The following is a 15,220-nucleotide window of genomic DNA, read 5'->3' as shown; positions in this document are numbered from 1 at the left end:
GCAGGTGTTCGGCCATCGCCAGGGAAGCCGGGCTCCAGCACACGTAATGGTTACTGGGGAAGACAAACACCATAATGCCGGATGTCGCCAGCTTCCTCCTCCTTCCCCCAGCTTATATACTCAGCATGACGTCATATGGTATGGAACATCTCTTTGGCTGGTTCAGGTCACCTGTCCTGGCGGTGTCCCCTCCCAGTTTCCCATGTCCCTTCAGCCCTCTGGCTGGCAGGGCCCAAGGAACTGAAAAGTCCTTGATTCAGTATAAACATCACCCAGCAACAACTAAAAACATCAGTGTGCTATCAACATTGTTCTCACATCAGAGCCGAAACACAACACTGTACTAACTACTAAGAAGAAAATTAACTCCATCCCAGCTGAAACCAGGACAGGTACCCTTACACATTTTCTGCCAGGAAATTTATAGAAGCATTGGACCTTGAATCCAGAAATGGGCTTTCAGATTTCTGAACTGGTGGCCAAGACACCTTGTTCACTGTCCAAAATCCCTCAGATAGTTATTGTCTTTATTACATCAAAACGTGTAAATGCTTTAAAATGATTAAGTCTTTCAAAGTATATAGTGTGAAAGTCTCAGAAGTAAGATTATTCAAAATAAATCTTTCTGACACTCTGGTGTAGATTTGTGTGCTGAAAGTTTCCACGTATTTTCTATAGATGAGGAACATTTAGTGATAGGAGACAACATTCAGCCTTTCCATAATTTTGAGAATAATAGTTGTGTGCTGAGGAGTATGTCTTTCCTATTTTATCTGACATTATACTTTCTCTAAGTTACTCTGTAGACCCTGTATCTTGACACTACACTTGTGTGGTTTCCCAGCTAAAATATGTGCCTTGTGTAATTGTCTTGTGTTTGGGTTGTTTTTTTTTCCAAGCACAAACATGCTTATTCATTTCAGTAGGACTGCTTTTGCATAAAAGCTGAACCAATACAATTACAGATTTAACTAGCCAGATCTAAGACTTCTTTTCTGATATTAAAATTCCCACCTGAATTTTTTAGTGTGTGTTTATTCGTGCTGTGATGTTACCATTGCTTGCACCATCAGTGAGTAGAATATTGTAAAGTATTAACATGATGTGGCTTAAAATCTTAAGATGACATGACATCTTAACATGACATGGCTTAAAACTGATAATTTTAAAAATTTGAGTTACAATATTTCTGACTACTAAATTTTCCCAATCTTCAGTTTATTGTTGGTAAGTGGAGACAAGTATTAGAAATGAGAAGTTATATCAGGTTATTGTCAGGTGAGATTATAATGTTAAAAGGCTGTATGTGATTAAATAAGTGGACTGTTCAATAATCCAATTTAAGTACTGGTAAGAAAAAAGTGTAGGCGTTGATTAATGAATGGGCTTGTGACAGTAAAACAAAAAAAAACAGCATAGGAAAAGAAAACTTGATAGAATGCAAGCCATACAGAAACAGTGAGAAGCACAGCTAACCGGTTTGATTATAAAAAACCAAGAATACAGAAGACTTCTAGTGTATGTACACAGATGTTACTATACATAGAACACAGCAGAAAGTACATAAGGTAAATAGTTGAACTGGAAAATGTATTTCTTAAAATTTGGATTTGATATTCTAACTACCAAAAGGACGTAATAAGAATGTACAGTCAGGTGCTATACTTATTATTGAATCACAGTGTGGCTGAGGTTGGAAGGTGCCTCTGGAGGTTATCTTGTCCAGCCCCGCTGCTCAGGAAGGGTTGTCCTAGAGCCGGGTGCCCAGGATTGTCCCCGGATGGGTTCTGACTGTCTTTGACGGTGGAGACTCCACAACCTCACTGGGCAACTTGTGCCAGTGCTCAGTCAAATGGGCCTTTTAGAACAAATAATACGACAAGTAGAGTTAAAATGCATAATTTTTTTCCTCTTGTTAAAGAGGTGAATGGCATTAATTTCAGTGTGTCCAATTTAGAAGTATTTAAATTCCTTACTCAAATCTCAAGCTGCAGTTAATTAGCGTAAATGGGCCCTGCTGGTGTGGAAGGCAGTTGTAGTTTGTTCATCCCTGCCTGTTGAGTTTCCATTCCTCTCCTTATGCTGGCCTTATGACTACGTGGTAAAATAATTAAAAAAACCTATCCAACTATAGGCTTACTTGGGGAACGTGAGGAGGAATGGGGTTCATTTTCAGATGGCAGGAATGGGTGGACAGAATTAGGGGCTGTGTCTTCACACTTCGTCAGCTTCAATTTACAGTGTATTAAACTACTCATGAAACTTTTATTTAGAAGAAGGAAAAAAGAAGCACACAAAAAAGTCTTAAGGCATAAACACACAGTTCAGCATGAGAAAACAGGAAAACAGTGAACGAACATCTGAAAAATATTTCAGGTCATTGTTCTTGAAACTGTTTTGTTGCAAACTTAGAATGTATATGAAGCAAATGCTTCAAATTTTTTTCATGTTGTAACTTTTATTTTTTTAAAGTATTTCAGGTGCTTGCTTTCATACTTCATAAGAATCCAGGCTTTGACTTAAATTGCAACAGAGGAATGTGGGTTATCTGTCATATCTAAAATCAGCTATGACTGTCTTTAAAATAGGTGGCTGTAAACTCATGCAGGACTTGTCATTTAAATGAAAACATGTCACTGAGAAATAGCCAAAAAATTCTAATCATAAAATGTACATTTTTATAACGTTATTTTAAAACTATGTGAAAACAGAAGTGGAATACTCAGGTGCATTAACCCTTCTCCCATTTGATGCTCACACCATTGGCTTTCAGCAGATGGCTGTATATAACTTAGAAAAATAGCTCACAACCAAGCAAACAAAACCAACTAACATTAGAGCTGTTTCCTTTCAAAATTAACTCAGTTTAAATTAACATCTGTCTTCATTTAATAAGCTGCCCAGGGTTTGCTGCAGCAAATATGGGCACATATTGACATATTCTTTTCATTCAGATACTCACTTACTCTGTTGTTAAGTGTTTAATGAGTTTCTTACTGACATACATGAAGTAAGAACTTCAGGCTAGAAAGCCTATACATGAAAAATGGAGGAAAAAGTACAGGTATTTTCAAGACACATTAATAAAATACCACCTTCTGGAGCATGACTGCCTTTTACTTTTTTGAAGTGTGCTAGAATATAATTAAGTTTTGTTGTTTGACAGTGTGATGGAAATTGCAGGGGAGAAATTGGTCTGTTATGGTGCCCTAAATATTACCATATTAAATGCTAAACACTGTGTGGTCAACTACTCTTCACTACAAAGGGCAACTCAAAGAGTCTAAAAGGAAAAGGAGCTCTGGCAAAGCTGAAACAATGATTTTCTAGGCTTTCTATTTTTTCCTTCAGGGAAAACAAATCTGAGAAAATTGTGCTATACATGCATACATTATGAATATGAAACCTTCAGTATCAGTTTTAAATATAAAGGAAATACCTGAAAGCAGCAGAAAGAACAGATGGCTGTACTGACCGGGAGGCAAAGGGCACTGGGGAGTCCTGGGGCAGGACTCAGTGCAGAGATGGTGACAAAGTGACCTGAAAGAGATGAAAACTGGAATATGTTCAGATACGCTCCAGCAGTTGCTCCCAGTCATATCTTCAGTCACCTCTGAAATAAAAAGAAAGTTAGAAATTAGTTATACTTAACTGAATCTATAGTAGAAAGATTTTAATTTTGAAAATGTACGTTAATTCTGCAATTTTCAAATAGAACTAACTGTGAGTAACTGAAAATAACAGTGAATAATCATAGAGACCAACCTACCCTGTTGTGCTACATCTTAGCTTTGAATGCGAGGATCTGTAAAGCAGGAGGCTGCATACAGATGCCAAACATCATCTTGACCTCATTAGCAGTCCATAAAGCAACATCAGAAAAGCAAGTTGCAGATGGCAGTGAAAGAAAAGGCACATAAGAACTAACAAAAAGAGTCCTTGAGTATGTACCTTTAATTGCAAAATAAAGCGATTCAGTGCGAATGTTTTAATATATATAGAGACAAGCTGCTGCTGTGAATTAAGGCAGTTTTAGGTGGAGATCTGTTCCTGGGTAACGCTACTGGAAAACAGCTGTGAGCTTGTTTTCATTATGTGCATAAATGTAGTAGGAAAGATAGTATTTATTATGAATGATAATTCTGTTTTATTGAAATAGAGGATTTTTAGTTTCTCTCGCACAGAGGATTCCTTTCTAGCTGAGTTCCATCCTATTGCAATTTTTAACCTTCTCTTGTTTTTTCTCTTAGCAACTTGTTCCCTATTAAAGCCAGTTAATCTATTAAACCTGTTCTTTGGATATGTTTAATGTCCCCCTTATTCCTTAGCCGTGTCATATATGCAGAAGGTGAACCTGGTCCCCTGTGCTGTGGCCAGTTTAAACTTACATATGTGCTAAATATCAGGCTCATCATTTGGCTGCCTTCTGTCTGCCTCTCTGAGTAGCAGCTAAGTTATAACTGCTTTTGGCTGAATGAGCCACAAATGTTGTTCTGGATGGTCTACCCAACCACAACTTTTAACCAGCGTGTAGGAACTGTATAGCTTTGTCATCTCTACTTGTCAAATTTGGCTGAAATTGACTAACCAGTCAAAGCTGGGGAGGTGGTGCGGTGGGGATGATAAAGGAGCACAAGTAAAATGATGACTACCAGTGCAATCAAGTACATTGATAAATTTAACAAACTGGATGGAAGTCTCTGATCTGTTCTGGTGGGCATCTGTTTTATGGAGCGCTCAATGCCTGGAAAAGAAGCGGCATGAAAACCTAGTTACCAGACTTCAGTGGGGAATGCTAGTAGAGGCCCTTCTAACAGCTTTTCTCAAAGATACATGTCTTGATAGTAGTACAGCAGAAGAATCTATGTGGGGACCTAATAGTCTCTGAGAGGTCTGAGAGGGGTCTCGGGGGAGTGGGACAGTATTTCCTTGGTGAAACAGCAATGTAGCTGGGCAGCAAAGGTTCAGCTGCTGCACAATAACATGGTTGCTCTTACAGATTGTAAAGTCCTTCAAGGCCAGCTCTGATAACATGGCCATTATAGCTGTCGTATGTCAGCAGCATTGATTCAATGGAGTCCTCTTCTCCACCTTAAGGGTGGGTCAAGATTTTCCCAGGGGTGGGTCAAGGGCTGAAATGGGCTTGGTTTCAGAATAATTTGCTCAGAATAATTTCTCCTACGCAACTGGAATTTATTTTTAAGTGCCTCTTTATTCTGTCGTCTTCTGTGCTGTGTTGGTCCGTGATCCCTCTTCTGTCACTTGAAGTTGGGATATTTCTGCTGAACTGTCAGAGAACACAACAGTAGCTTGGTCTTACATCCTGTGAATCGTTGTGAATTAGTACATCGAAAGCTAGCTTTGATAATCCTTGTCTTTTCCACTTTCCAGGTTGGGTTCAGTTGGGTAATGACATCTTTGCTACAAAAAGCAGCTACAACTATGGTCAGTGATTCAAAAGTTGAAACAAACCGCAGAATGACTACTAGCCTTTTAACTGATCAGCTTTTTCAAAAAGGTCTCTTAAATTACAAGAGGACTTCAATACCTTTGAACTTTCGGTGGTTTATACTCAGAATTTGTCCATATTGAAGTTTTTGTTTGCTCACTTAAGGTTCTGAGAGTTAAAATATCTTTGCACCTGAATCTTTATTTGTTTATTTATTGCACCTGAACTTTTTATTTATATAATTTTTATTAGGTGTAATCTTGATTAAATGAAGAATAATTTTGAGAAAACTCAAAGTATTTATGGGCTAGATTAAATTATTTAACTTATTTCAGCTGGAAAATTCAGATTAGAAAAGTCTGAATGCTACAGGACATTATGAATGTTTCTTTTAACTAACCAACAGACTTACAGGTCTTCTGATCATTACTCCAAATTGCATGAAAAACACTTTTTAAAAAAGTGCATACATACAACATGGTTAGCATTTACTGTAAAATAGGGATCGCTCTTTTGCATGGCACAGATTTAATTGTAACGAACAAACAGGAAAACGTAAGGCAACATGTAACTGAAGTGTTTAGACGAGTTTCTTCAATCCTAAACTGCTTAAGGTGACGCTGATTTTTTCAGTTAATTTTCAAAGGAGGAAGAAGAAAATAAAAAAACATGTATGTATACAGATAGTGCAAGATTTCAAACTTCATCGCCTATTGGCCTTGGCCTTGATCTTTTACAGAAGATTTAACAGGAGGTGGCAAGAGGGACAGAAATGTAATCAGTTGGGCTATTACAGTGAAACAGTGCCGCTAAGTACTTTCTTGGCAGTGTGTTGCTGGTTTTATCCATTCAGCAAATGTAATTTATTTATACATCTGTCAATAAATTCAATAATGAGTACAGCAGGGATTTAAGCTGGAGCGTATCGCTGTGTTTGACACAAAGGTCAACCTTGGGAAAGGGGCTTGAAATTAACATTTCTTTAAAACTATTTTTCCTTCCACTGAGGCTATCTCTTAATTCCAGCAATTTTCTCTGTTTGATAAGCAGAGGAAGCATGCATTTTGATTATATAAAGGAGAGGGGAGGTGAACAAACGAAAAAATTTCAACTGGCATTGCATTCTGGTGATAAGAATGAGACTTTATGCAGCACAGAAGAGATTACCTGAAGTAGAATTGGGAAGCAAATTGTATTTACAAAAGATGGCATGATTTTCCTAATAGGTGTTCAAAACAGGCTATTCACTCACATATTCTGCTGAGCTTGACTAGAAATAACTTCATTTCAAAAAGGACAAATCTGATTGACGGTAAAAGCATTCCCCTCTCACAGATACTTGTCTAAAGGATTTGCATTAAATTTTCTTGATGGGAACACAGTAGTATTTTATTCTATATCTGCATGAACTGGTAATGTGGAAAATAAAAATACAAATAGTGTCTTAGATTGCTTCATTCTTCAACCACTTGAATTACTAGATTTATGTCTGCAATTATGGAAGAGATATTGCAGTATGATATATCGTTTGACAATGACTTTCACAATTATATTGCAAAAATAGAGATTCAACTTATTCTTGAAGTTAAGAGTATTGAAATTATGTTTTAAGGACTAGGTGTGTCTTCCTGTGGTTTTATCTTGTTTTTAATGTAGCCAGGGTAATTTTAAGCTATAGTTGTCTAAATGTTGTCAGTTACCAGTAGGATATGCAGATATCAAAGATGTCATGTGCTGCAAATTTTCATGAGCTATTATATAAGGCTGTTGTGAAATACCTTGTCATGGTAAGTATCAACAATATGTATGTGTGCTACTTCTGAATCCGTTACATTTTTCTCCTTCTGTACAGATCCTGGAATTGGTGAAGGGCATGCATTACCAGCTGGCCTGTCAGAAGTACTTTGAGTTCGTGCATGATGTAAGTAGCTACTGATTTTTATTAGACTATAGGCACCGTCTTTGTCTTGAGGAAGGCCTTGGAAATCGTGCATAAAGCTGAGAGGCTATTTGCAGTTTTCATATCCATCGTTAACTGTCTTGCCTTGTTTTTTTCCATTTCAATAATTTCATATATTTTGTAGTTTTATGCATTTATATATTGATGTTGTCAATACCCCAAACATTACAAGATGTAGTAAAAGATTATGCTTTTTTCCTAAAAAGGTCAATATTGTTGAATTTTATCTATTGCAAGGCATTTAATTTTTTCAGAATCCTGTTTTTAATAAAATTTGTGGGGTTTAACCCATTATGCAAGTTTGATGTTTTGAGGTATATCTTGAAAAATAAACAAAAAGGATCTAAAAGTTGTAATGAAAACTTTAATGTCCCAGCACATACATAGTTAATATTGTTAATTTTCACTTGATATTTTTGGACATCTTTAGTCATGTGTGATTAGTTTTCAAATATAGATGAACATTCTCAGAGCTTTCCCATTTGCTTAATCATAGGCAAAGTTAAAGTAAGATCCTTCACAAAACTGTAAGATTGCCACAGTCCTCCTCCTATGTCTTTTCTTAATTTAAAGAACCAGCTTTTGCATTGGTTTAAGACTGCTTGTCATCAAGAAAAAACAATGAAGCACAGCCCTTCTTATACCTTTGTTCTCTCCACAACTCAAAAAAGGAACCATCCCTTTCAGACAGCAGGCTAGGGAACAGCCTTGCTGAGGATTAGAGAGCATGAGGATTAGATGACCCACCCAGAGACATTTACCTTTGATTTCTTTCGTTCTTACTGGTTTTGACATTTGATTTAAGTGGAACTGTGTGTCTCCCCAAATTTCCAGCAATCCTATGTGTCAATGTATAGCAAAGGCATACTCAGTGTTGTTTTGGCAGTTGTAATTTGCGAGGAACACTGTCTTACAGTCTTAGAAAATGATAAAACAGTCCTAATATTCTGGAAGGAAAACAAAAAATATGTACAAATTTAAATTTAGATAACACTTGCCCTGTGTAAGGCTAAGTCAGTGGAAACAGTATTTGTCGAAGATGACTATAGAACCCAAGATCAACATTCACCAAAGGATAAATCAGCACGGTGGCGAAGAGCTGTTGTGTTTTAGGAAAGCTGCCTTTCTATTGTTCCATGGCAAATTCCAGAACAGCATTATTTTTTTCAGTCTTGTGGTAATACAGGTATCTGTCTTTGCTGCTTGCACTAAGAATCTTTCTGCTTTGCTTTCGGTAAGTCTCTTACTTCAGTGGGAGAAAGCAGAACATGCAAAAAGGCACTTTCTGCAGTTTGAATAGCACATGCTTACGACGGTATGTTTTAAGGAGAGTTTAGCTGCTAAAGTTGTTACCAGCGTGCTCAGAATGATTTTTCTGTCCTATGACTATGCTTTAGTAGTTTTTTTCATGAGGTGGTCAAGAGATGTGTTTCTGAAGCTGGTGTGGTGACAACTAATCAGACAGTCAAACCCTTGCTTTCTTGTACCACTAGCAGAGCTTTTCAGTGAAGGAAATTTCTGAAGAATCAATCAGCATAACATTCATTGTTATTGTTTCTTCAAATAGGTTAACAATCTTAAGTAAAATTTTCCTGGAAATAATGGACTAGCTCACATGGACGATTTCAGCTTCAATTATGTGAAAATTTTACCGAGGAAGGGTTTGATATATGTTGGGCAGAGCTCTTAGTGTTACGTATAATTCTTGAAAGTTGCAGAGCATGTGTGGATTAGATCTACTATGAATGACTTTGTTGTGGGGACTTACTTAAGATTATGATATTTTTCTAAGTTCACTTGGTCAGTTGCATGCACACTGTCTCTGCTTAAGGGCTCTCTGCATTTCCTCCCCATCATCCTCTCTCAAATTTCTACTGCATCTTATGCTCACACTGGCAGCAGCTTTGCTTCAGTTGTCTAGTGCTTGGCACTGAGACTATGCCAATAAATCCAGCGGCGCTAAAGTGAGAATGTTTAGATAAGTTTTTTTGAGGGGTTTGGGGGGGTGTATCTTTGCATCTCAGTGCTACTGGTTCAGATAGCACAAATTACCTAAAAGCTGCTTCTCTGAATATTCTGTGGAAACTGGCCTTACTAGTTTCAGTACTACACCTCTCTTGGACTTTGGTTTCACTGTCCTACAACCACACAACGAAAGCAGCCATGATATATGTGGTCTAGTACATTGTCTTCAGGCAGGAACTAATGGGTTAAGGAAATGTGCGCATCAGCAATTTGTTAGGTCTTTCAGTAAGTGTAGGAAAGGAAAGCACGAAGTGTAGTTGTTGTGGCTTAACCCCAGCTGGCAACCAAGCCCACACAGCTGCTCGCTTGCTCCCCATCCCCGGGGGATGGTGGAGAGATTCAGAATGGTAAAAGTGAGAAAACTCATGGGTTGAGATAGAGACTTTTTTTATCTAGCTTTACTAGGGAAAGCAAAAGCTGCACACGGAGGTAAAGCAGAACAAGGAACTCATTCACCACCTCCCACTGGCAGGCAGGTGCAGGAGCAGTCTGCAAACTAGGACCATGCATGGCAATCAGTTAGCTGAGGGGAATGTGCTCGAGCTTGTCTAGACAACAATTAACATGATGAGGCATGTTTACAGAGCACAGGGGAGTGGGAGACGGATGGCGCCAAGGAAAGGTAACACTTTGTGGTTAATTGCTGGTAGTTAACCACCAATCGGGGATTGCCCAGTATGCAAGGCTTAGCTTCAAGAACCAATCTGTTTAAAACGCACAGCTTCTGAGAGTCTATAGAAACTCGTGCTTCTGTACAATAAATTGACATTTGCTTGCATCAAGCTGCGTCCCGTCTCTTCATTCGCCGCAGGCAGGTGCTCAGACATCCCCAGGAGAGCAGGGCTCCATCATGTGTAGCGGTTACTTGAGAAGACAAACACCATCACTCTGAATGTCCCCCGCTTCCTTCTTCCTCCCCCAGCTTTATATGCTCAGCGTGACGTCACATGGTGTGGAGTATCCCTTTGGCCGGCTGGGGTCAGCTGTCCCGGCTGTGTCCCCTCCCAGCTCCTTGTGCACCCCCAGCCTCCTCGCTGCTGGGGTGCGGTGAGGAGCCGCAAAGACCCTGGCTCTGTAAGCCCTGCTCAGTGGTAACAAAACCTTCCCTGTGCTATCAACCTGGTTTCCAGCACAAATCCAAAACATAGCCCCATACTAGCTACTGTGAAGAAAATTAACTCCATCCCAGCCAAAACCAACACAATAGTGCATGAATAGTTTTACATATTTTTCAAGTTCTGGTATATTAGGGCATACTCATTTTTGGGAAAGCTATTCTAAATAATAACGATGTGATTCGATCAAGACAAGCTGTTTGATATATGTGAAGAAAAGAAGGTCTTTTGACTTGATAAAAGACTGAATGGCCTGTAGGGTAGATATTTTTAAACGTTATCATATTTTAATAAGAATCAGGAATAAAGTATGCTTATGTGGCAACTAGAGTAAGCATTTAATCAGACACTACCAAAAATATCTTTCTTGATGGTCAGATTTGGATTTTAAGCCATATGGAAAGCATCATAGCTCTTTGATGTTCTAATATTTGTACCTGAGTTTGCAATAAGTTATTTCATGTTGGTTATCCCTTATAGATAAGTTTTTACTTTCTACTGAAGTGAGGACACAAGGCAACTTGCATAAAGTGGAAATGAGACACCCTAAAAATGTAAGCAGTGTAACCGTAACCCAAAGTAAATAGTCACGTTAATGAGGAATGCCTTTCATGGTCACAATAGCAGCAAGATTATATTTTACTTTAGTTGGTAGAATTGGATGGCAACTCAAGAGGGAAAAATATTTCCAGTCCAAACAGTTTGGAGATCTTGGCTACATATATGCAGTCAAACCAGATTGATGATATCAGCTGTGAACTACTAGTAGGTTAAATAAAGGTCCTTGTGATGACAGCATGCCTGTAGGAATAATTAGTGTTTTCAAATCTGATTGTTTTAAGAGCCCCTGAGCATTATGTAAAAATAAGAAAGCTTAACTGGCTAATATTCCAAAGGAACTACTGATGTTAATGTTGTTTACCTGAATATTGCTGTATTAGTTACTTTTTACAGATACAGCTGTAACAGATGTTACTTATTAATATTTATCTCTAAATACTTTATTCTTGAGTACTGATATTTTACAATCCATATGAATTTTTAAGAAGTAAACGAGATCTGACACATAGCAAACTTCATTGTACAGAAGAATCACTTTTGATTAATTTATTTAAAAACATATGCAAAACCTGTTTTTCTTAGTCTTTTGTGATCAAATCACAAGAATACTGGATATTTTTTTTTTAAAGGGATGTGCTTAATTGATATCATTTACTGTAGCACCATGATCGCTCCACATGGGGAGGGAGCAGTTTAGAACAAAATTAAGAGTTACAAAGCGACTTTTAAATTGGTGTGATGAAAGCTGAAATTTTAAAGTAAAAAACCCCCAGAACTAATTAAGAGGAAAGCCAGCTTTTCACTGTTATCGCTTCTTTTTAAGCCTTTTTGGTGTAAAGAAGTAATTTAGCTCCCACATAATGGAAATTGGAGCATAAGACTGAAATGAAATTCAGTGGTGGCTTTGGTTTTTCTGTTTGGTTTTGGGTTGGGTTTTTGTTGGGGTTTATTTTTGTTTGTTTGTTTGTTTTTCTTTGTGCCTTTGAGTACCAAATTAGTGTGCTGGGCCTGTCACTTATTTTTACGATTTTCAAGCAAGGTCACTTACTACAGTTGCTAATGTCTTCGTGTCTGAATTAGATTGTGTTATACATGTCTGCATTTTCTGATGGAGCTAAGCTAGGCAGCGGTAATGCGTTTAATCAGGATTCCATTTAGAGCACACATTGATCCTCTGCTTTATGATTTCTTACAAGTGGCTGAAGTTTAAACTGATGGGTTTTGGCACATTAAATCAGCCACAGTATATACCCTCATGAGACACTGTGTGTGTGCAAAGTTGCTTGTTATGCTTGGATTGGCCCAGCCCTTCTGGGAAAAAGAGGAGATAGTGGTAGCAGAAAATTACCAGTATATGGCTCTTAGACTTCCTTGGTTTTTTGTGTCCCAGGTTTGTGAACCTTTCCAGTATTTTTTAAGAGCAGGATTTTTCTTGCGATGTTCTTAGTATTCACATAAACTGACAGGCAGATAAAAGGTGCAGATTGCCTGAGTAGGAGGTGGAAGCACCTTTTAAAGTAAGCATTTCCAACTTCTGAGCCCCTGAGAAGAGATACAAAGGTTGTAACTGAGACTTCTGGTGAGCATGTAAGAACAGCTTACTTTTAAAACTGAAAGCTTTGTTGATTTGAAATATTTGACGAGCATTAATTGAATGTTCATATATCTAATAATTATGGAGCTGAAAGAATGCACCTGCCAAGTAGAAAGGAGCAATAAAAATACGCCGCACCTTACGCTAGTTTTCTGTTTTCTTTTCCACTGAAGACGAAATGTTCTTTTGTATTCGTTGTGCATCTGAGTTTCAGGATGCTGATGCTGGCTGGCACTGATGGAACAGACATCAGCTTGATCTATGGGGCTGTTGCGTTGTAAACATTGCATTTGTACCTACTGGAGAAAGCAGGGAAGTAGGTGAACCTGCCTGTTTCCATTCACAGTTTCACACTGATACTTAAGATCTAGATTTATACTGTGCTGTTGTTACAACTTCTAGTAGTACTCTCTACTGCTGTTTGCAGTCTAGACTTGTCTCAGTCCCTCTTTTGGGTAGGGAAATGCTGTTTTAAGGTGTAGGTTCAATTGTCCTGCATCTGTAAAGGTATGCCATTTCACTTCTAGTGTTTTATATGTTTTGGGATGTTATTTTTACTTACTACAGCAAAGACAGTGTGAAATACTGTTTGAATATGCCAAAGCACTAATTTTATTTCTAACATGAAGGAAGAAATTTTCTGATGAAAGTAAGTCTGTGTCATGCTAATACTTACTGGGATAGTATTTACAAACTGATGCCTTTTTCTTCAACAAAGTTGGAACTTACTAAATTGCTAATTAATTTGTGCTTGAGTGTGAAAAAGATGACTTTTAAAAATAAATATAATAACTCAATGTTCCTTTCCTATGCAGGTTGAAGACATTGGGTTTTCTTTGAATCATCCTAATCGGTATTTTACAGAGAGTCAAAGGCTGTTAAGTGGTGGTAGAGAACTGAAGAAGGAATTAAGTAATTCAGGAACCTCTCAACAAAAAAGTAATAGTCAGGAAAACATGAATTCGAATACTACTCCCACCTCTTCAAATACAACAGATGATGCAGAACTGGAGGGACTGGAGGCATACTTCACTGAGGACTGAGCAGCTGTGTTACTTGTGTTTTTTCGTTTTGGTTTGGTTTTGGTTTTTGTGTGTGTTTGTTTGGGATTTTTTTCTTTCTTTCATTTTTTCCCTTCTCTGGCTGAGTTTGTCCCTAAACTAAGGAATATGCACTTCACTACCTGGAAGACACAGACATGTAGTGCTTTCAGTAGCCTGGAGAGAGAGATAACTGTAATTGCACCTAGTACTTACTGCTTTGGGACATTGTTTTATGTGGAAGGATGGGAAATGAAAGTTCCTTCCCAATTATTAAATGATTTTTGTCTAACTTTTTTTGGTTTTCTTCAAAATGTTTAAATATTTGTATCCCATTTTATGGTCACTTTTATATGTTTCTTCTTAATGAATAAATTGCGAAGCAGATTTTTTTTTTGTGTGTTTTCTTTTTAGTTGTATTTGGATGATAATTAAATAGAAGTTCTTATGATCAAAATTACCCTCTGGAGGAGTCTGTCTATCTCTCTTCTACATGAGGAGCTGAGGGAAATCAGCTTCCTAATTTGTGTATCTTGACACGACATTTGGAGAGCTGGTTTTGGTGCTTGAAATAGAATATAAGCAGAGTTTGGATACCTGTATGTAAGAAGGTAATCCAAAAAGCCGATGCATCTTGAAGAAGCTAAAAACTTATTAGCATATGTTCCTTTTAAAGTTTCCTTAATGTCTGAGTGTGGCTGGAGCCTCCTGTGTCCTACTAAGCTAAACAGCCATCTGAATGCAGCTTTGGGTTGCCTGAATTCCACCCATTCCTCCAAAGCCCACGTCATCTAACACACCAGTGGCATTCAATTGAGCAGCAGCCACTGTCCGATGCGTGGAAGCTCTAAATAGAGCTGCTATTTTATATCATGCTGTAGAGTATTCTCTTGGGGATCTGAAAGGCTGAAATTTTATTTTATCTGATGCCTAAGGAGTTTCAAGACAGCATTACCCCCTCCCTGGAGAGTGACCTAGCTACTGGTATAGCCCTGTAACCACCTAAGCACAGAATTGTCGTTGCTAGTATTAACTCTGCACGGCCTTAGTATGGAGACTCACTGAGCCTGATTTTTCTGGGCTTGTCTTGCCCTACCTGAAGCTTTGTTTTAGCCATAACAGCAACTGTCAAATGACAGCCTAGCTTTGTACAATTGCATGGTGTACCGCCTGTGTTTATAATGATTTTGATGTATTTCTGTAGCTAATGAGTCATAAGTAGTTATTTTGTGTAGAATGAATTAATCTATGATCTTGGATGCCAGATGCCCCATGGGTATAAACGAATCATCCATGGCCGAGGGCTGATCCTTAAAGAAATACAACCTAAAGAATAGTGCAAAAGAAGTATTTAGGAATAGGAGAAGAAAGAACAAATATGCAACACGAGTAAACCACACGCTATAGATATATAATTATTTGGCTCCGATGTGGAATTGCCAGAGCATTGAAGAACAGCAAGGTTGTTTTTGGAAA

General features: G+C 38.0%; 1 protein-coding gene across 1 annotated transcript in view; it reads left to right on the top strand.

Annotated features, from left to right (window-relative positions):
* PRIM2 (DNA primase subunit 2) overlaps positions 1-14,129 on the top strand; it is a 125,372-nt gene extending 111,243 nt beyond the window's left edge. The window contains exons 13-14 of the mRNA XM_040598522.1: positions 7,302-7,370; positions 13,520-14,129. Coding sequence (XP_040454456.1) covers positions 7,302-7,370; positions 13,520-13,747 — 297 coding nt within the window. The 3' untranslated portion in view covers positions 13,748-14,129. The remainder of the gene's footprint in view (positions 1-7,301; positions 7,371-13,519) is intronic.
* Positions 14,130-15,220: the final 1,091 nt, after the last annotated feature.

This window comes from Falco naumanni, chromosome 6 (assembly GCF_017639655.2).
Source record: "Falco naumanni isolate bFalNau1 chromosome 6, bFalNau1.pat, whole genome shotgun sequence".
NCBI lineage: Eukaryota > Metazoa > Chordata > Aves > Falconiformes > Falconidae > Falco > Falco naumanni.
The sequence above is the reverse complement of the archived record's forward strand: the minus strand, read 5'-3'. Positions and strand labels throughout refer to the sequence as shown.